Raw genomic sequence first — 22,247 nt, 5'->3', positions numbered from 1 at the left:
GGACTGCAAGTTCAAAGCCAATCTCAGCAAAAGTGAGGTGCTAAGCAACTCAGTGAGACCCTGTCTCTAAATAAAGCACAAACTAGGGCTGGGATGTGGCTCAGTGGTCAAGTGCCCCTGAGTTCAATCTGCTGTACCCGCACCCAGATAAATAAATAAATTAAATTAAATGCATTATAGGAAATTAGAAGCTACAGAAACACTGAGGATTAAACCCAGGGGCACTTAATCACTGAGCCACATCCCCAGCCCTTTTTATTTTTATTTTTAAATTTTGAGACAGGGTCTTACTAAGTTGCTAAGGCTGGCTTTGAACTTGCAATCCTCCTGCCTTAGCCTCCCAATCTGCTAGGATTACAGGCATGTGCCACCACGTGCAGCCATGATAATAATTCTTGATAATTAACAATTTATGATACATTCAATTAACAAATAGTTAAAATATACTGTAACCACCCATAATCTCTTTACCCAGGGATAATTGCTGATCCTACAGAAAGACTTTGGAGAGATTGCTCTTTTTCTGCTGAGTTTAGGCAGGACCATACCTGATACTTTTGTTTTGTTAAAGACTCTGAAATGCCTTCAGCTTTCCAAACTTAATAGTGCTGATGGTCAGCAGTTCTTTGTGTTTATTTTTGGTTCCACATGCTGTTCTTCAAACCCATTTCCTCTTATTCTCTCTCCAGCAGAGGCAAAGAAGCGGTGGCCTCTCACCTCCGCCTACAGAACCAGTGTATCTCAACCCACTCTTCCCAGGGGCCAGTCAACCGAGTGTCTATCTTGGCCTTCAATTCTCATTTTCCAGTTGTTTCATCCTTTTCCAGCGGCCCTTGAGGCTGAGAGCAAGGCATATTTCCTAACTACTAGTTTCCTTGGTTATTTAAAGTTCATCTCCCTGAAAGCCAGGAGCTGAGTCGAATTGGCTTGGGGGACTTCCTTTCAGTTCTGAACTTGATGTTCCTCCTCTCTGGACCTGGCTTAGGATTCTGCACTTGGCAAATATTTAGTGAGCTTTACTGGTTGTATGACTCAAGAATGGGTTCCTAATAAGAGCCACAAAAAACCAGTAATGACAGTTCCAGGAATTTGCTTGTTACTCAGTGGTGGTGGATCAAGTAGGGAAGGGAATGGAGGCTTCCTGCCCATTTCCCAGCCACTTCTCCCCACATACATCTTGAAAGGGGTAGCCACAAAGAACAGTGTGAGGGGCCCAGTGCCCCTGGCAGTATGTTCTCCTACATGGGATACGTCCTGGGGACTGTGTACTTCAAGGAACTCGGCTTCTTAGGCACTGCTTTTACTCCACTGGATAGCTCTAGGTAGTAGGGGATCACCCAAATTGCTACCCATTTCCTTGTTTCTTCCCAAGGATGCCACTTTGAAATGTGGTGGCATTGAGATGGTGCACTGTTGCTCCAGAGTACCCAGGAACCTAAGAGATACAGCCATGTTCTCCCCATGCCTCAAACTCAACCTAACCAGAAAGCCTCAGAGCGGGAGGGAACCCTAGGCATGGAGTGACAGTGCCGAAATACTCTTCTGAGCTCAGGCTCCTCATCAAAGGCTCAACCTTGGCAGAGGCACTGCCAAACTTTTGCAGGAAGTGCCTGGGCTACTCATTCAAACACTGGCCCAGAATGGCCCTCCCTTCTTTGTCCCCCTTCCATTTCATTCATCTGCCTTTTGTGCCTCTGATATTTTTTAAAGCTCATAATGCTTGCCCATGGCACTCCCAGTCAACCGTTGTCTTCTCTCATCTTTCAAAGGTTTCCTGAAACAGCCTCTTCTGGAAGAGGAAGACTGGAAGGGGACCTCCCTCCACACTAACCACTCCCCTCAGAGAATTTCTTATAAATTCTGCAATTTATTAGTTCAATATGTGTTTTGAATAGACTCTCAAAAAAAAAAAAGATTTTAGGTGTTGACTTCTGAGAAGTAGGATGGCATCTACTTTGATATGGAAAGACCCCATCATATCAGAGAAGCAAAGACTGCCACTCTAAGTGTGACATTGCAGGTAGTTGCTTCACCTTTGACTTCAGAACCTGAACGTCTACATTTCCACTGGTGCTTTTTATATGGGCAGCATTAGCCAGATGCTTCAGTAATATTCATTCAACAAATGTTTGCTGGGACCCCCCCCGCCCCTGTATGAGCCAACATTGTGTTAGGTAGGTACTGGGGATATTGTCCCATTGAAAGTGCACTGGGAATAGTGTGGTAGACCCATCAATTCCTCTAAGTATTCATGTCCTTTGCATATCCCCTAACCCAGCCCTGCTTGAATCTGAGCTGGCTGCAATCTGCTGAATTAAAAGTATATAGTAGAAGCAACGTACCAAGTCCAAGCTTAAGACAAGAGGCCTGGCAGGTTCTGCTTTTGCCGTTTTGAAATCCCTGAGCTATCGTGCATGGTGTCCAGCTACTCTGCTGAAGAAATCAGGTGGAGTGGCCACTTGGAAGGGGAGAGGTCCTGAGGCAAAGAGAAAGGAAGGGAAGTTCAGCCATACCCTGGTCCCTGCAGAACCCAACTTCCAGCCACCTCGACTGCATGCAGCCACATGGGTGACCACCATTAAGTCCAACAGACCAAAAATCAAGGAAACAGGACCAACTAGGGCTGGTCACATTGCAGAATTGTGTGCAAACAACAATTTGGTTGTTGTTTATGGCCACTATTTGGAGGATATATTGTTATATAGCAACTGGTAACAATGGCAAACAAAAACAAAATCAAACTCCTAAAGACAAGAGAGGAATATACAACCTTCAAAAACAGCTTCAAGATACTTTGGTAAACCAAATATTTACAAATCTAAAATCAAGCTGAGTCATGGTAGCAACAGAACTTTTTTAAAAACTAGGCCTCTATTATGTTCTTGTATACGAATTAACATATCCACCCTCCCTAAAATAAACTATAAATTCATGTAATCCCAAAAAATTACCAACAGGAATTTTTTAACATCTTGAGAAAGTTGATGGCTCAAGTTCACGTGGGGAAATAAATAAGCAAAAGTAACCAGGAACTTTGTAGAAAAATAATCACGAATGGAGAAAGATACTCTTAATAGAAAATAAACATATCATGATTTTATAAAAATTAAAGTGGTTATGGTATGGGAATATGAAAAGAACAGAACAGGAGCAGACCCAAATATATATTAGATTTTATTAGATGAAAATTGTGGCATCTCAAATTAGTGGGGACAATTCAATTATTTAAACAAGTTTTGGAGAGATAACTCTGGCTCAGTATTTTTCAGAATCCTTTGCTCCTTACCAAGATAGCAATTGAAAGGGGAAGGAGTGCTGGATCTACCTGTGTAGGTTCTTGTGCCCTTCTGGCCCCTCTGATTTCCACACTGATGTCCCTATCCACCTGGTCTCTGGACATATCTAATGATATGTGGCTGGTTTACTGGATTTGATTTAGGCTTGTAGCCCCCACTGACCACTTGGCTTAACCAAGGGCACTGCATTACCCTTAAAGTGGCTGTCACTCCCCTGTTGTGTCTAGACTAATAGCCCACTCTGTAGCCCTCAGATGCAGGTAGCTTCTGTCCCTCTCCCTGATGTCCTGGAAAGACTGCTGGTCACCCCAGTTGGCTCCTCCCACAGTCCTGCCCCTGGCTATGGAGATCTCTAAATGCCTTCTGTGCACAGGCAGGTTTCAAAGGCCAGATGCTGCCCCTCTCCCTAACCAACACCAGCATGTCCTGTGTTGTCATGGTGGATGAGTGTCACTGGGAAATGTGCTTTCTGGATGGGTCTCTCAGAGTCCCTCTGGTCTACTCCCCAGTCTCAGAGAGAGGAGGTCAGGCTCCAAGTCTACCAGCTTCATTCTAACCATCTTCCCTTAGTTCACCTACTGTCCTTAGAGCTAGTCCAGTAGGCCTGGGTCTTAATGTGCTACATGGGGCCAGTGGAACTTAAAGAACCTCTTTCTCTATAAACAAAATGTGGCTCTCAAGGCGTGCCCTGAGACTTCTCGCTCTTCCATTCCCTTTGATCCAGGCAGGGCCCAAGCTCCCCTTCCTTAGGGGCAGTAGGCCTCCACACTCTGAAGTCAGGAGGGAGCAAAGTTTAACTGGGGAAATAAATATAAGTCAGTTTAGCTGGGCTTGGTGGGGCACACCTGTAATCCCAGTAGCTAAGGAGGCTGAGGAAGGAGGATTGTGAGTTCAAAGCCAGCCTCAGCAACTTAACAAGGCCCTAAGCCACTCAGTGAGATCCTTTCTCTAAATAAAATATAAAAAAGGGCTAGGGATGTGGATCAGTGGTTAAGTGCCACTGGGTTCAATCCCAAGTACCCCCCCCCCACACACACACACACAAAAAAAAAACACATATACATATATGTCAAATAAATAAATATGTGTTTATGTACACACACACACACACACACACACACATTGGTTTAATAGTTTTATGTTTCCAAAATATCCTTACAACAGGTGCCACATAGATTTAGGAAACTGATGATTTCTAGCAGTAATTCACTAAAATAACTTCTTTAATAATTTGTGTTAATATTGCCAAAGAACAATGAATCAAGTGTGTGACACATACTTCTAAAAACTTTGTGACTCAGTTGTCTGGAGGTTGCTTTGAAACCTTATTAATTCACGATTTACCAGTGGATCATTTCTTATGACTATAATCCCTAAACAGTGAGGACCATTTGTGTCCTATAATAAAGGATGATTAGAGATGATGATTGATATTTCCCAAGCAGTTAATAACAAAAGTACATATTTAACCTCATTGAGATAACTGGTTTTGACAACTTTGGGTGTTTTCTTGGATGCTGCTATTACTTTGAAATATTAGCTATTCATGAATTCCTGGGAAATTTAGAAATGTCTGTTGTTACTATATCATGGTATGTGTCATTGGGAAGGAGGAGGAGGAGGAGGAGGAGGAAGCTGTGATATAATGGTGAAGGCATCTAGGATGGGCCTGGGCCTGGGCTGTGAGCCAGAAGGCCTTGTTCTTCTCCTGTGGTCTGCAAACTGCTGGGAAGGGGAGGCTCTCATCTCTCTCTTCATCATGACAATGAAGGTGATAATAACCCTACCTCAAGGGCTGTTTAGAGCATCAAATGAGATGATGCATTGAAGCTCTGAGCACATAGGGAGCACTCAATGCATGGTAACTACTGCAATTTGCTATTACCTTTTAGCAAACTGGTTGACAAAATTATACTTAAATGGTTATAAAAAGATTTTTTTTTGTACAATTCTGGATACATAGTGGATCCTCTATATGCTGCTTTAGCCGAGAGTGGTGGTACATGCCTATAGTTCCAGATACTCAGGAGGCTGAAGTAGGAGGATCACTTGAGTTCAGAAGTTCAAGGTCAGCTTGGGCAACAGAAAGACTACATCTCAATGTGTGTGTGTGTGTGTGTGTGTGTGTGTGTATTTCTAAAATTTTAATCTATAATATATAATATAGAGTATATATGCTGCTTTACACAGTTCTATAATTCATACTATTTATTAACAATCTTTCACCTGGTTTTGCTGCACTTATAGATGTGGCTTTTAATCTCTTCCTTTTCTTTGGGTAATCTTTTATCTTGAACTACCAAGAGTGGAATGAAGGGTGACCTCATGTAGCTAAAACAAATTTGACATCCTGGGTTTGTTTCAATAATTTTTTCAAGTCAGATTTACAGGGAGATATGCAAAAAAAAAAGGAGTTCTGTTAGGGAAAAAATAATGGTTTCTGAGAATTTAGAGGCTCTGATATATGACACAGTGAAGGGAACCACAGGTTGACTGGCACGTCACAGGCACCACTTGCTGAGCCCTCTGGAGGGAGGGTGGTCACCGTTCACAGCAAACAACCCGGTACACCCAATCAGGTCCTCCTCTGTGGCTGAATCTCAGTGTGTCCCTCTATTTCCTCTCTGTCTACTCTGACAGAAGCTCAGGGTCCTCCAGGGAAGAGCCCCTCAGAAATGAAATCCAGTGTTTCAGGAAGGGCAGGCCTGGGGTTGGGGCTGGGGTCACAGAGTCCATCAGCCCTCACCAGGGCAGAGAGTAGTATATGTTTACCTTTTGGAACTTTTATTTCCTTTGTGTACAAACGGCAAAAGAAATGAGAAGTCATTTTAAAAAGGGGTATTTCTAAAGAAGCAATCATCTGTCAAATCTGAACATTTTTTTTAAGAATTGTTGGGTTGGGCTTAGAACAAAAAGAAATTGCAGTAAATATTTGCCAGTAAATTACAGGAATTTCTTCATGCTCCATCACAGTTTCCTCAGACAAAACCATTTCTTGCAAGCAGCTAATTCCACAGAACTCTCCAAACCCTGAGTTTCACTCTCATGTTCCCCCTAGGAGCCAAAGTGCAGGACGCTTGGGCTCCTGAGTGTTCTCAGCAAAGGGATCCCCAGCAACTGTCACTCAAATCTCCCATGACTGATGGTAAATTGCTTGTGAGCAAGGTATGCGCCTTGGTTTGCTTGTGTATAGTGTAGCCTCACAACTGTTAGCACACACTATTTGGAGTCACTGAGTATTTGTGGAATGAAAAAAGGCATGGTGATGGGAAATGATTTTCAAATATCATTTGGGATGCAGTTGGGAAAGATCATGAGACTCTGGAGTTGGGATAGATAGGACCTGGAACAAAGGTGTCCTGCAAGTTTTTATTACTCTGCCAGTGTCCCCCTACCTTCTACCCCATTGCAGATCAGAGATGGGCAAACAGGCCACATAGAGAATAAAAGCAAATCAGAGAGGATTCACCTTATTGTAACCTTTTGAGCTCACCCACTTTTTATCAGAGAGGGAAATGAAGCAAGATACCAAGGTCAAAGATTCCCTTCTTCTCCTTTTTCCTACTCACTCTTCTGGCAGAGATGCTTAGCTGTAAAATGGCTGAAAAGAGTTTCCGAAATCAGAACAAAGGAGCCATACTGTGGGAAAAGCACCAGATTCAGCTGGTACTGCAAAAAAACAGAGATGAGAGGATTAAAGGATTGGGGAGGAGATCCAGGCAGCAAGGACCCAAGTGAGAGGATAGTCAGAGCTGACAAATGAAGGAAACAAACCTCCAGAAGAGTTGTGGGTGTTTTTTTTTGGGGGGGGGGAGGGGGTACTGGGAATTGAACTCTCAGGGGCACTTGACCACTATGCCACATCCCCAGCCCTATTTTGTATTTTTAAATAGAGATAGGGTCTCATTGAGTTGCTTAGTGTCTCACTTTTGCTGAGGCTGGTTTTGAACTCATGATCCTCTTGTCTCAGCCTTCTGAGCTGCTGGGATTATAGACATGTGCCTCAGCACCCGGTTCCAGAGAGTTGTTTTTTTTTTTTTTTTTTTTTTCCGGTACCTGGAAGTGAACTCAGGGACAATCAACCACTGAGCCACATCTCCAGCCCTATTTTGTATTTTATTTAGAGATAGAGTCTCACTGAGTAGTTTAGGGCCTTGTTAAGTTGCTGAGGCTGGCTTTGAACTCAATCCTCCTGTCTCAGCCTCCCAAGCCCCTGGGATTACAGGCGTGCACCACCATGTCCGACATTTAGAGGAGTTTTGAAGGAAGAAGAATCAACTGCTCAAGTCTGATACTCATGGACCAGTGAAGAGGTGCATGGAGGAGGAGATCAAGGTGGCATTGGGGCAGAAATGGGCAAAGAACTCCAGACCCATTGTAGCAGAAGGTACAAGCCAGGGAGCCACCTGAGTAGGCATCGGGGAAGTCTTAAAATCTGCAACTAGGCATGTGCCCAATGACACTGGAGCCTTTTTCTGAATGAGGTGGTCAAGAGATGATACAGAAGCTTAACCTTCACAGACTGAGGAAGCAGCTGGAGTAGAAGACCAGGAGGAGGTGAGTTTTCTTATCTGGCTACTCCAGGCCTCCCAGAAGTCAAGGAAATGTGTCCAAAGGAAAACAGCAGCAGAAGGCACATATACCTTCTAGTGCTATAGAGTCATCTGAGGGGTGTGAGTAGCACCTTTTGCTTTGATATCCTGCAGGGACAGGGGAACTAGACTTTGGTTCCAGGAGCCAAAAGAGTCCTCTTGCAGGCGAGTTTCCCAGTGATTTGCCCTCAGACTTTTATACCTCCCTTCCCTCCTTATCAATAACAAGCTCATCTTCTAGGCTCCCCCAATAATGAATATGAGATTGTGATCTATGGGAACCAGCAAGTTAAAAATCGGCAATACGAAACCATTCATTCAACTAATATTAGTGAAGGGCCCACAGGGTGCAAGCAATATAGAGAAACAGCAATGAATTACGGGGAGATTGTTCACTCTTGAAACTTCAAATGAATATTAGTTTCTCCTTATCCTTTTGTATAAAATCCCCAAGAATGTTTCAGTGGTTCTCTAGAAAGATATTTTTTCCCCTTCATTTTTGCATAAAGACTTGATAAGAGTATCTGTTTGTAAAACAAATAGTTAGGAGTAGGGGGGAAAAAACACTCCATAGAAACCAAAATTAAACCTCATCCAATAAGAGAGTACAAATCTTACCAGAACTAAACGGAGATAATGTAACTGAAACTCTGAAATAGTCTTTGGAGAATAATTTATTTCTTCTTAAAAATATGATGAATCATAGATAATATAGAAGATAATTCCTGTTCACCTATATTTGTCATAATTTTCAAATAATTTTAAAATCAAATATTTAAACCCAAGTATTATTTGCACATAGTTTTAAAAATCAAATCTGTAAGGCATAAAAAGAGAGAGAGAGCAAGATCCAGAGAGAGACACAGAGAGACAGACAGACAAACAGACAGACCGTGGCCTACTTCCCCCTACCTAAATTCATCTACAGTTAACACTTTCCATTCTTAGTTCTTTATTCTGGTATCTACTAAATGATATCCATATTGAGCAGCTACTTAGAGATTATCCACTGACATCCAGTGGTGGTGGATGAGAGTTTCACCCCCAACATTCCCATTTCAGGGCTGATACTTGATGGTCATACTGGGACAATCTTATGAACTGTTCAAACATGGATATGTTATCTCTGTACTAGCTGGTAAAGGAGGCTTCTCAGTGTCCCTACCCCTGTCCCCCGGCTGTTCCAGCCCATCTGGAACACTGGTTGTGCCTAGGCCCAGTAGCTATAGGGGTTCTCCAGAATCCAGCTTCAGTCTTTGACCAATGACAATTTGCCTGTCAGTGCCGGGGCTGTACTGATTGCTAATACCCATCCTCTCAGTCCTGCAGTATAACTGTTCCAATTCTTTATTGACTTCAGATTCAATGTTTTTATTATGTCTGTATAAATATTGTTCACCATGGAACCAACTGTTACTATGATTACGTATCTTTTCTTGTATAACTTTCTGGCTTTATTGGAATAAATAATTTCCTGACTTTTTTGGTTTGTTTGTTTACTTGATAGTATATGAATAATACTATAAAATATCTCCTTTATACACTCTTTCAGGGGGTCAAGACCATCACTTTTGTTGTTGGTTATATTTTCTCCTTCTGAAAATCTCTTTTGGAGTCCTATAGATTCTTCATTCAACCTGGCTTCTCGTGACTGTTCTCCAGTTCATTTGAGGAGTTAGTTAGTGCCTCCCTTTTGGGGCCTCCATTTCCCAGATCCCATGGCTACTTCTTTTCTGTTTACTCTTTGTAGTAGACCACAACCCACAGTAGTGTCCCCAGACAGGAAGCTTTGGAAGTAATTTTTTTCCTTTGAGACTTTGTGTTTCTGAGAATGGCTTTTGGAATGTTTGATAAGTCACATTTGGTTATTAGCATGGCTGGGTATAGAATATTAGGTTACAAACCGTTTATGCTGAGAATTTACAGATTGCGATGCCTCAAAGGCTTCTAGATTTTAAGATAGTTATTCAGTTGATGCCATTTGAATTCTCATTCATGATCTCCCCTCCATCCCTACCCCCAATGGAAGTTTGAAGAACTTCTCTTTATCCCCAGTGGGTTTTTCGTTTTTCTGTTTTTTTTTTTTTTTGTTTTTGTTTTTTTTTTTGTGCCAGGGATGGAACCCAGGGACACTTAACCACTGAGCCACATCCCCAGCCCTTTTTATATTTTATTTAGATTCAGGGTCTTAATAAGTTGCTTAGGGCCTCGCTAAGTTGCTGAGGCTGCCTCTGAACTCACGATCCTCCTGCCTCAGCCTCCCAGTCCTCTAGGATTACAGGTGTGCACAACCATGCACAGCCTATCCCTAGTGTTCTAATATTTCTTAATGATGTGTCTTGGTGGGGTGATTTTATTTATTTATTTATTTATTTGGTCTTTCTTCATTCCATGCACTGAATACTAAGGGGGCCATTCCATCTGGACACATGCTGTTTTCTGTTGCTATAACAAAATTCCTGAGGCTGAGTGATTATTAAAGTTTACCTTGTCTCTGGTCTAGAAGTCCAAGAGCATGGCACTGGTATCAGCTTGGCTTCTGGTGGGGGCTACATGCTTCTCCATGCATGGTGGTAAAAGTGGAAGAACAAGTTGGGGTTCATGTAAACACATCACACGGCAAAAGAGGAAGCAAGAGAGCAAGACAAGGAAGTCAAACTCTCTTGATAACAACCCCTTCTCAAAGGAACTACATTAATACCTGTCCTACCACCTCTGAGTGCTGTTATGTTGAGGATCAGGCCTCAACATGAGTTTTGATGGGAACAAACCACATCCAAACCATAGCACTTGGTATTTGTCAGTTCTGGGAATGTTTCTTTTATCAGTTCTATTTCTCTATTATATTCTTTAAGATAACCCTTTACATGTCATTCCATTCACTTTTTTAAAGTGTGGTTTTTAGTATATTTGCCCAGCAACCATCACTATCATTTTAGAGTATTTCCATCACCCTCACCCCCTTTGACAGCATTCTCTCTCAGAATTAGATTTGACCTTTTCGTGTTTATTTTCTGCTGATTTTGTTGTTGTTATTGGTGGTGGTGGTGGTGGTAGTACTAGGAATTAGATTCAAGGTTTCGTGCAGGCAAGTGCTCTACCACTAAGCCACAGTCTTAGTCTTGAAAGAGAATTTTAAGACTTTATTCAGTCCAGTCTACTTTTTGTAAGACAGAGAAAAAATTTTCACTGTTTTCCTTCAACCTTTCCAACACTTCCTATAACTACTAAATTTCTTGCTTTTAATCCTCTTAGCTTGCTAGTTTTTGGCCTATGAAGAAATGTAATTTCTCTTTCTCTCTTTACAGCATTGAAACATTGATTTTATTTTTTTCCCACATTTTTTATTGGTGCATTATAGTTGTGTATAATGATGGAATTTGTTGTTACATTTGTATGTGGACATAATATAACAACATAATTTGGCCAATATCATGCCCCAGCACTCCCCCCATCTCTCACCCCTTGTTCCTCTACTGATCTCCCTTTTTTAGGAGATCCACACCCACCTTTCTTTTCCTTTTTCTTCTCTAGCATCTGCATATGAGAGAAAACATTCAACCCTGGACCTTCAGAATTTGACTTACTTCACTTAACACGATGGTCTCTAGTTCCATCCATCCATTTTCTGGCAAATGATATAATTTCATTTTTCTTTATGGATGAATAAAACTCCGTTGTGTATATATACCACGTTTTCTTTATCCATTTATACACTGATGGACACCTAGGATGGTTCCATGGTTTAGCTATTGTGAATTATGCTGCTATAAATGGGTATGCCTGTAATCACTGTTGTATGCTGACTTAAAATTCTTCAGGATGAATATCAGGAGTGGTATAGCTGGGTCATATGATGTTTCCATTCCTTTTTTTAATATATATTTTTTTAGTTGTAGATGGATAAAATACTTTTTTAATATTAATTTTTTAGTTATAGGTGAACACTGTATCTTTTTTTATTTTTATGTGGTGCTGAGGATTGAACCCAATGCCTCACACATGCTAAGCAAGTGATCCACCTCTGAGCCACAACTCCAGCCCCAACCTTTATTTTATTTATTTTTATATGGTGCTGAGGATCAAACCCAGCACCTTACACATGCTCAGCAAGCACTCTACCACTGAGCTACAACCCCAGTCCTCCATTCCTAATCCTTTGAGGAACCTCCACCCTGATTTCCATAGTGGTTGTACTATTTTACAATCCCAACAGTGTAAAAATAATCCTTTTTCTCCACATTCTCTCTAGCATTTATTATTTGCTTTCTTAATGACTTCTGTTCTGACTGGGTGAGATGAAATCTCAGTATAGTTTTGATTTGCATTTCCCTAATTGCTAATGATGTTGAACATTTTTTCATGTATTTGTTGGCCACTGTATTTTTTCTTTTGGGAAGTGTCTGTTTAGTTCATTTGCCCACTTATTAATTGGGTTATTTGACTTTTTGGTGTGAAGTTTTTTGAGTTCTTTATATATTCTAGATATTAATCCTTTGTCAAAAGAGTAGCTAGAAAAGGTTTTCTTTCATTCTGTAGGTTTTCTCTTCACATTCATAATTATTTCCTTTGCTGTGCAGATTTTAATTTGATACCATCCAATTTACTAACTCTTGACATTATTTCTTGGGCTTTAGAGGTCCTACTGAGAAAGTCATTGCCTATACCTATGTACTGAAGTGTTGATCCTATGTTTTCTTCTAGGAGTTGCATAGTTTTTGCTCTAATTTCCAGGTCTTTTGACAGATTTTGATTTTTACACAGGGTGAGAGATAAGGGTCTAATTTTATTCTTCTATATATAGATAACCAGTTTTTCCAGCACCATTGGTTTTTTGGTTTTTGAGAGAGAGAGAGAGAGAGAGATTTTTAAATTATTTATTTATTTATTTTTTAGTTTTTGGTGGACACAACATCTTTACTTATTTTTTTATGTGGTGCTGAGGATCGAACCCAGCACCCTGCGCATGCCAGGCAAGCGCGTTACCGCTTGAGCCACATCCCCAGCCCAACACCATTTGTTAAAAAGGCATCTTTTCTCCAATGTATGTTTTTGGCACCTCTGTCAAGGATCAGATAATTATAGATTTGTGGGTTTGTCTTTGGGTCTTCTATTCTGCACCACTGCTCTGTGTGTCTGTTTTTATGCCAGTTTTTGTTACTATAACTCTGCAGTACAGTTTGAAGTTGGGTATTGTAATGCCTCCAGCATTGCTTTTTTGGCTTACAACTGCTTTGGCTCTTCTGGGTCTTCTTCCAAGTGAATTTTAGGACTATTTTTTTCTAGATCTGTGAAGAATAGCATTGGTATTTTGATGGGGTTTGCAATGAATCTGTATATTGCTTTTGGAAGTATGTCCATTTCTATCCATGAACATGGGAGGTCTTTCCAACTTCCGAGGTCTTCTTCCGTTTCTTTCTTTAGTGTTCTATAGTTTTCACCCTAGAGGTTTTTCACCTCCTTGGTTAGATTTATTCTGAGGTATTTTAGGGTTTTTTTGTTTTGTTTTTTTTTTGAGGCCATTGTGAATGGAATTGTTTTCCTGATTTCTTTCCTGGCAGAAAGCTATTTATTGACTTTTGTATGTTGACTTTGTATGCCAATCTCTCTTCTTAACAGTGTATACTTCTTCAATATTATTGATAGTCATCTTTATCTTAGTTAATAATCTAAAACACTGTCTTTCCCAAATGGTATTTCTATATTAAACTCTGCTATAACTGTATAGTGAAACTTGGGCTCTCAAGACTGCAAGCCTCAGCTGTCTGTCTAGAGCTAGATATTTTTTTAAATTTAATTATAAACATTTCCAGAAACAAAACTAGAAAGATTATAAACATCCATCACACAGATTCAGCATTACCAAGATTTGTGCCACATTTGCTTAATCTATTTTTTTCTTTGATGAAATTTTACAGAGCAAATTCAATACATCATGTCATTCTATGTATTTCAATATTTAGCCCTTAAAAGGTGGGGCACTTCCTTACATAATTAAAATGAAATTATGTTATTAATCTAATAAACAATTTTTGTTTCTGCTTGGGAATTTCTGAAGTAAAACCAATCATACAGAATTTCAATACTGATAGGATATAGCCAGATGTGAGTGGTGGGAACATGCGGTTAAGGGAATAATTCTATAAAGCCCACTATGCTGACCCTCACATGTTTCTTTTTGTTTGTTTGTTTTGGAACTGGGGATTGAACCCAGGGGCACTCAACCACTGAGCCACATCCCCAGCCTTTTTTTTTCCCCAATTTTTTTTTAGTTGTTGATGGACCTTTATTTTATTCATTTATTTATATGCAGTGCTGAGAATCAAACCCAGTGCCTCACATATGTGAGGCAAGTGCCCTACCATTGAGCCATAACCCCAGCATCCCCAACCCTTTTTTATATTTTATTTAGAGACAGCGTCTCACTAAGGTGCTTAGGACCTCACTAAGTTACTGAAGCTGGATTTGAACTCACACTCCTCCTGCTTCAGCTTCCCCAGACAGTGGAATTACAGGCATGTACCACCACTCCCAGCTACATGTTTCTTTTTAAAAAGCATTTACCTGCATCCCTGCCTGGCTTAAGTTGACAGGATATGTTGCATTCCTTAGCAAATAACCTGTATCTGCAGGAGAAATGCAGGTCTGAAATGCTAATAAAAAGAATACAAGGGCTGGGGTTATGGCTCAGTGGCAGAGTGCTTGCCTAGCACATGTAAGGCATCGGGTTCGATCCTCAGCACCATACCAAATAAAATAAAGGCATTCTGTCCATCTACAACTATTAAAAAAAGAATATAAGTCACCCTGAAAGGGGTGAAGGGGGGAGGATTTTTGTGACCCTTATACTGACCAGATCCCAGATCAGGATAATTCTCTCTAAACATAAAATCTATAAGAACAGGTTCTAATTAGGACTAATCAGCATGGGTCAAAGTGACCTACAGTTGTCATAACAGTGGGAACCTGAAAGTCTGACATCATCTTGCTGTCAATTAAAAGTCAAGAGGTGGGCATGACTCTCTGGAAATTTCATTGGGAGCCCTCTCTGGGTCTTCCTCCAAGTGAATTTTAGGATTATCTCCCAATAAAACTGGAAAGCCAGAGCAGCATGCCATCCCTCTCCTGAGAGGACCTACTCTTTCCCTTAAGAGTGTCCCCTTTTCCTCTTTTGTATCCCTTCAAATAAATTCATGCCTGTTACCTTGAGTGACATGTCTGAAATCTTTCTGGCATGACTGCAAGAAAGGTCTCTGTGCTATATCAGTCTTGCAGCAGGCCTCTACCCAAAACAACAGTATGAAGTTAGCACTGTAAAAAGAGCAATATTCTATAGCCTCAAAACAATTTTAAAGTGAAGTTTAATATGTTCTGAAATGCAAGGTGCTGACCTACAATTCAACTAAAGCTGAGCTCAAGAACACCCACTGAAAACTCTTAAAAATACATAGTATCAAAGTCAGTCTTTGTACATTATGTTAATTAAAAACATTATATACAAATATACAGATATGAAACTGTAACATTAAAACATAGAATGTAAAAATGCAATAAAGTGACTTTATAAGTTTTCTTCACGGAAACAGGCTTCACAAATCTAGACATTTATGATTATTAAGATATTATGAGCAACAGATATATAAAAAAATCTAAGCCATGATTAGTAAATTCCTTTGGAAGTGGAGAAAAGTAGTATACATATCAAAAGGGAAACATGGTAAGTTATATGGTCCTGCCTACTTTGCATATTATAAGAGGCACCAAAAGGGCTATAGGAAACTGTAGTTAAATGTTAGAAATATACGTAATACATTTTCTCAGGCTTCCATCAATGATTATCTATTTGACTTACAAATATCCTTAAATGTAAAATTGTTCAGTATTATTGCATTTGTTGTATAATGAAAATTTGCCAGTTAATCTGATATATACTTTGAGCTGAAAGAATTTATGTATAATGAAATAAATGAGGGCTGGGGCTGTAGCTCAGTGGTAGAGTGCCCGCCTCACACGTGTGAGGCACTGGGTTCGATCCTCAGCACCACATAAAAATAAAGATACTGTGTCCAACTACAACCAAAAAAAAAAACACTAAAGAAAAAGAAAGAAATGAGGAATCCTAAGAAAAAAATTATTAGTTTCCAAGTCAAATTATGTTAAATATTCATGAAAAATAAAATTATAGGCCAGAAACACTGGCTACTTGCCAATGTCCATTCTGAATAATAATTCTTGCACAAATAACAGCCATCTTTGTCTTTTGAAGCAAACCCAAAAAAAGCCTAAAATTAATCCCACAAATACAAATTAACTGATTTCAGAATAACAAATTCAAAGCCAGTATTGTCATTTGCACATTAAGTTGATATGCAACTCTAGCTGAGAGGTAGAGCACAGGTGTGGCATGCACAAGGCCTTGGGTCCCAACCCCAGCACCCCAAACAAATAAAATCCTACATATAAAAAAATGCATCTGCTCCTGTATAGAACTGATTTGTTTTCAGCACTGAATGAATCATCACACAGCCTCCCCCTCTTGTTTTAAGGAAAGATATACATCAAGGAAATCAATAGAATACATTACTTATACAATTCCTCAAAAGCAGCAAGGCAGCCAAGAGTTGATGGCATTTAAGGAAAGTAAAAAATCTGCACTCTTAATGTCCACTGATGTGATTTGTGCCAACTTCAAACAAAACAAAACAAAGCCCCCCAAAAACCACCACCAACAAAAATAAAACCCAACCTAAAAACACTTTTCACCTAGTATACATGAAATGAAATGATAAGAAACACAATATTATATCATATCCCAGCACAGACTTACTATGTTTGTATCAATGACTCACTAGTAAGAATTATTTGTTGGTTAAATAAAGTCCTGTCTAAGTAGTAGATGGTAATCTAAACACTGACAGCACCTATAGTCTCAAACAAAAGAGCTTATGAATCCAGATTAATTCTCTTTGGCCGCAGTGGATACCATTTTCTCTGGGGGCAGTCTTTAGTTCGCTTTCTTTTCAGTACCATATCAGAGGTTTTCCTGGGAGCAGTCTCCATTGGTGTGGTTTCTATTTGTGTTATAAAGCTCTCGGGTTTAGCATCTGGTTTTCTACAACTGGAAAAGATTTCTTGGTGGATCCTCTGGAGCTGAATGATAGGTTGCATCTTCAAAACTTGGGAAAATCCATCTCCTTGTTCAATCAATGCAGGCAAAGCCTTAAAAAAGTAACAATCAACATCAATCTCAGGTTGTAATACAAACATATGGACGCAGCACTATCTTCAGGTCAAGGCTTTTTTGAGACCTAATATCTTGGGGTTATAGATATTCTGCTTTTATCTTCAAAATAACAGTTTAAGCCGAGGAATTTTTACTAAAAGCTAAGACTAGAAAGATTTATTCTTATCCTACAATGTCTGGTATTAAAATTAAATTCAACAGAATGGAATAACAGAATTTCAGAGCTAAGGATCTAATGTCTGAAATTCTGTATTTTAGGATTAAGGAGTACTTTGCAAAGCTTAATAATCAAGAAGAGGGATCAGTACATTTTTCTTGTAAAGGACCAGACAGTAAATAGTTTTGCTCTGGAGGTTTGCATCTCCTACCATAAGAATGCAATTCTGCTGTTGTAATGTGAAAGAAACCTCAGAAAATAAGTGAATGAATGGACATAGCTATATTTTAGTAAAACTTTATTTACAAAAATGGGATAAGTGCGGGGCTGGGGATGTGGCTCAAGCGGTAGCGCGCTCGCCTGGCATGCGTGCGGCCCGGGTTCAATCCTCAGCACCACAAACAAAGAAAGATGTAGTGTACGCCAAAAAAAACCTAAAAAATAAATATTAAAAATTCTCTCTCTCTTAAAAAAAAAAATGGGGTAGGCTGAATTTTAGCTTGGCCTACCCTAATTTGCCAATACCCAATCAAGAACATGCTGAGAGAGAGAGATAATTACTAGAAAATTATAGAATCAATCCAAACCTCAAAAGAATATTACAGAAAATTAACATTAGAACAGGGGAGATTCTGAAGGAGTTTAAAAATAATTCTCATATACTAGAAATCCAAATGTTTCCTGTTTGGATAAAATAAATATCAAACCATAAACATTTTCATTATAATAATATCAAGATTCTCCAGTTGGAAGAGTAGTATAATATAGTGATTAAGAGTATAGATTCTAGGTGAGGTGTGGGGATGGCTCAGTGGTACAGTAAATCCTTTTAACATATGTGAGGCCTTGCATTCAGCTGCCAAATACCGAGAGAGAGAGAGAGAGAGAGAGAGAGAGAGAGAGAGAGAGAGAGAGAGAGAAAATATATAAATTCTAGAGCCAAACATTCACGGTTTAAATCCTGGCTTGGCTACCTTAGCATCTCAGTTTCCTTATCTGTAAAATGGGGGAAATATAGTACCTATAACATAGGGTTAGTATAAGGATTAAATGAAGTAATAAATGTAAAGCAGTTACATGGTGCCTGATTCACTCCAAGTAGACAATAAATGTTAGCTAGTATTATTATCCAGAATCATCTAATGGGAGGCTAATACTCAGCCCATTAGATGATTCTGGATAATAATACCAACCTTTAATATACCTTTAATGTGCCTAATAAAGTGTTCTGAATTTTATTGTTGCTTGATACATTTATTAAACATCTATTTATTTATTTTTAAATATTTTTTAGTTGTAGAGGGACACACAATATCTTTGTTTATTAATTTATTTTTATGTGGTGCTGAGGATAAAACCAGTGCCTCACACATGCTAGAGGCAAGCACTCTACCACTGAGCCCCAGCCCCAGCCCATTAAACATCTATTTAAAAGACTAAGAATTATAATACACTAAAACACATATAGATGTTGAGAGTAAATAAGTAGTCATTCATTTTGTTCACTTTATACTTTTTTATCACATAGTTTTTACCTTGACGGCTTCACTGATCACCTTAGCTATGGTTTCCCCTCTGCATTTCAGACTTTCCATGCGAGAATCTACAAAAACATCACCAAGCAATATTAGGTTTTTTAATCAAACAGCAAATCATAGAAGCATTCAGATGCTATCTGGACACAAATCTGTTAGGACCATTTGCTTTAACTTAATCTTCCTTAGATTGCCTTGTAATCTATTAAAACAAACATCCTAGTAAGTTAATTTGGATAAATGAAAAGACTATAAGAACATTAAAACAGTAAAGTAAAACTAAAAGTTAGAGGCATAAGGTAGTAGACAAGATTCTACCATGAGCAGTCCTAATAGTGTGTGCTCCTAGAAGAGAGTGCAATGTTCATTCTATATATTATCTACCATCATATCTAACATCTCTGAACACCATCATCATATTTTAGAATATAGGTTAATACTTAAGCAAAAGATTTTTGAACTTAGATATACAATCAGGCTATGGTGGTTATACTAATATCAAACAAAATAAACTCTAAGTCAAAAGTTGTTATCAAAAAGACTTTATTGATAAAAGGAAGTCAATCAATTCAGAAGCTCTATCAATTATTAACCCAACAAGAGCTCTGTTTTGGTTACTGTTTGCATGGAATATCTTCATTCATTTTTTCAATTTCAACCTGTTCATGCCTTTGGATTTCAAATGACTCTCTCTAGACGGAATATAGTTCAATCATGTCTTTTTTCTCCATTTGCCAACTTCTACTTTGAATTAGAGAGTTTTTAGTCCATTTATATTTAAGGTAATTATTAATAAAGAAGGACTTTTGCCACTTTGGTATCTTTTTTTTGTATATTATTATACCATTTTTGTTCCTGGGTTCCTTTGTTACTGCCTTCTTTTTGTTTAATTTTTTATAATATACCATTGTTGTTCTTTTTAAAAAAATTTTTTGTTGTTGATGGACCTTTATTTTATTTATCCATATGCAGTACTGAGAATTGAACCCAGCACCTCACACATGCTAGGCAAGTGCTCTACCACTGAGCTACAACCCCAGCCCCCGTTTTTGTTCTTTTCTGTTCATTTGTAGTATAATTTTCTAGATAATTTGTTAGGCTACAACTGATAACTAGTACAACATGAAAGCAATTTTCAAATCAATATATTAAGGCCTATGCTAGGTGAAAATTAAAATTCTCAGCAAGTGCTATAGTTTGGATCTTTAATGCCCCTAAAAACTCGTGGGTTAAAGGCTTGGTCCCCAGTTTGGCACTATTAGGAGATGGTGGAAATATTTAGAGGTGGGGTCTAGCAGGAGGGCTTCAAGCCACTGGGGGTTTGTCTTCCACAAGGGGATTGTGGAACCCCAGTACCTTCCTCTTCTCTCTTTCCCTTACTAGCCATGAGGTGAGAAGTTTTATTCTGTTGCACATTCCTGTCACGATGTGCCATGATAAGGCCAACTGATCGTGGACTGATACCTCTAAAACTGTGAGTTGAAATAAACCTTTTCTTTTCATAAGTTGATTATTTCAAGTATTTGTTATAGTAACTGGTGAGTAATACAGTGATTTATTTTTAAATATATGCAGATATTTCTTTGCAACTAAAACAAACCTCATTTAAAATTTCAAATATATCTAAAGATATGATACCATGTTAAACTTTCAGTTTTTGACTGAGCCTTATATGATACACTAACAATATCAAGTGTTGGTAAGGATATGAAGCAAGTGGAACAATTACCATGCCTGCTGATTGAAATGTAAACTGGAAAACTTTCTGCAGTAGCTATAAAGACTAAATATATGCCTATCACATGACACAAAAACTATTTCTAGATTTATACCCATAAGAAATGAGTACAAAAACAGTATATGAATATTCAGAGTTGCACTACGCATATAGCCCAAATCTTCAAACAATCCAAATGACAATTAGTGGAAGAACAGAATAAACTGTTTATAGACACATGGTAGAATACTACACAACAATGAAAAAAACTTTTTTACTACCCTTAAAACATGGATGAAATCTCAAAGAAACAACTCAGAGCTAAAGAAGGCAACACAAGAGTACATAACTGTACAATTCCATTTATACGAAGTTCAAGAACAGATAAAACAAATCTATAATGATGTAAGTCAGAAAAGTGGTCACCTCTAGTAGAAGTAGAATACTGACCAAAAAGAGGTATAAGGAAACTTTTGGGGATACTGGAAGATACTGGAATGTTACACAGAGTGTCTATAAAATTAGGAAACAGGATACACATGTGTTAGTTCCATTTTCAAATGATATGCTCAATATCTTTTTTAAAGCAATAGGCCCTATTGTTAATCTAAAAAAATGTAACAAATATACTATTTTACTTATGCTTTCAGATTCTTTTGATACTCCAAACTATATTTATTGTATAATTATAAACATAATGGGAACATTATTTGAAAATGCAGAGCTTAAAAATAAGTATATCCTTCTTTCCAACTATGCAGATACTGTATACCTAAATCAAGGTGGCAGGTACATGTATATATGTGTATAAATTCACCAAGCTGTGCACTGCACGTTATACCAACACACAGACACACACACACAATGAACACAATATATTTTAGCATTTACTGTAGAAAGTTATCTTACTTTTACTTATATAGTAAGGCAATCCTAATCTTCTTCATTGTTACTGCATAGTTTACAAAATGATCTATCACCTGAGTGATTCTATTCAATGTTTTATTAACAGTACCAATAATTATGTTCACCAATTTGTGAAGCCTTCACTATGATTCTCTAATTGGAAGATTCTTAGAGACTAAGAACTATCAATGACTAATGTAAAGAATTCCTAAAACACCTCATTACTTTTTTGGTCTATAAACTTATATATTGCTGAACAACAAAGCTTTCCATCTGTTACACACGCAATGCAAAAGTAGATTGGGCTTGTATACAAAACGTAGTTAGGTCCTAAGTTTGAATACAGATTGTCACACATGAATGTCTGAAGGGATATTCTAAAGTTGTGCAGGACATATAAGACATTTAGTATCCCTGGCCTGAGTATGAAATGCCAGCTATACCCTTCTCATTACTATGGTAACTCAAAAATGTCCCCCAACTTTTTAAAAAGGACCACTAGGGGGCAGTACCTGCTCCAAGGAGAACTCTAGTATTCTTTATCTTCTAGAACTACCTTGGGAACAGGAACCTCATGCTCTCATCTTATGATCTCTGGTGTTGAACACCTAACATGTAGAAGAAGTGCACAATAGTTATGATGGAGCTAGGCTATATAATAGAGAATACTATACAGGCACAAAAGGGTGAGGTCAATCTAACAGGAAAACTGAAGGGAAAAGAAAATCACAGGTATTGTAAGAGAGCTGCCTTAAAAGAGGATTTGGTGCTTGGAGGAGCTTGGGGACTATAGGGGTAGG

At 38.6% G+C, this 22,247-nt stretch overlaps 1 protein-coding gene across 1 annotated transcript in view; it reads right to left on the bottom strand.

The window, feature by feature from the left end:
* Positions 1 to 15,231: 15,231 nt before the first annotated feature.
* The window catches only part of Nsl1 (NSL1 component of MIS12 kinetochore complex), a 31,461-nt gene continuing 24,445 nt past the window's right edge, over positions 15,232 to 22,247 (bottom strand). The window contains exons 5-6 of the mRNA XM_027934722.3: positions 18,825 to 18,892; positions 15,232 to 17,107 (exon numbers count right to left, since the gene is read on the bottom strand). Of these exons, the coding sequence (XP_027790523.2) occupies positions 16,832 to 17,107; positions 18,825 to 18,892 (344 nt within the window). The 3' untranslated portion in view covers positions 15,232 to 16,831. The remainder of the gene's footprint in view (positions 17,108 to 18,824; positions 18,893 to 22,247) is intronic.

Source organism: Marmota flaviventris, chromosome 12 (genome assembly GCF_047511675.1).
Source record: "Marmota flaviventris isolate mMarFla1 chromosome 12, mMarFla1.hap1, whole genome shotgun sequence".
Taxonomy (NCBI): domain Eukaryota; kingdom Metazoa; phylum Chordata; class Mammalia; order Rodentia; family Sciuridae; genus Marmota; species Marmota flaviventris.
Note: the sequence above shows the minus strand (reverse complement) of the source record. Positions and strands in the feature narration are given on the sequence as shown.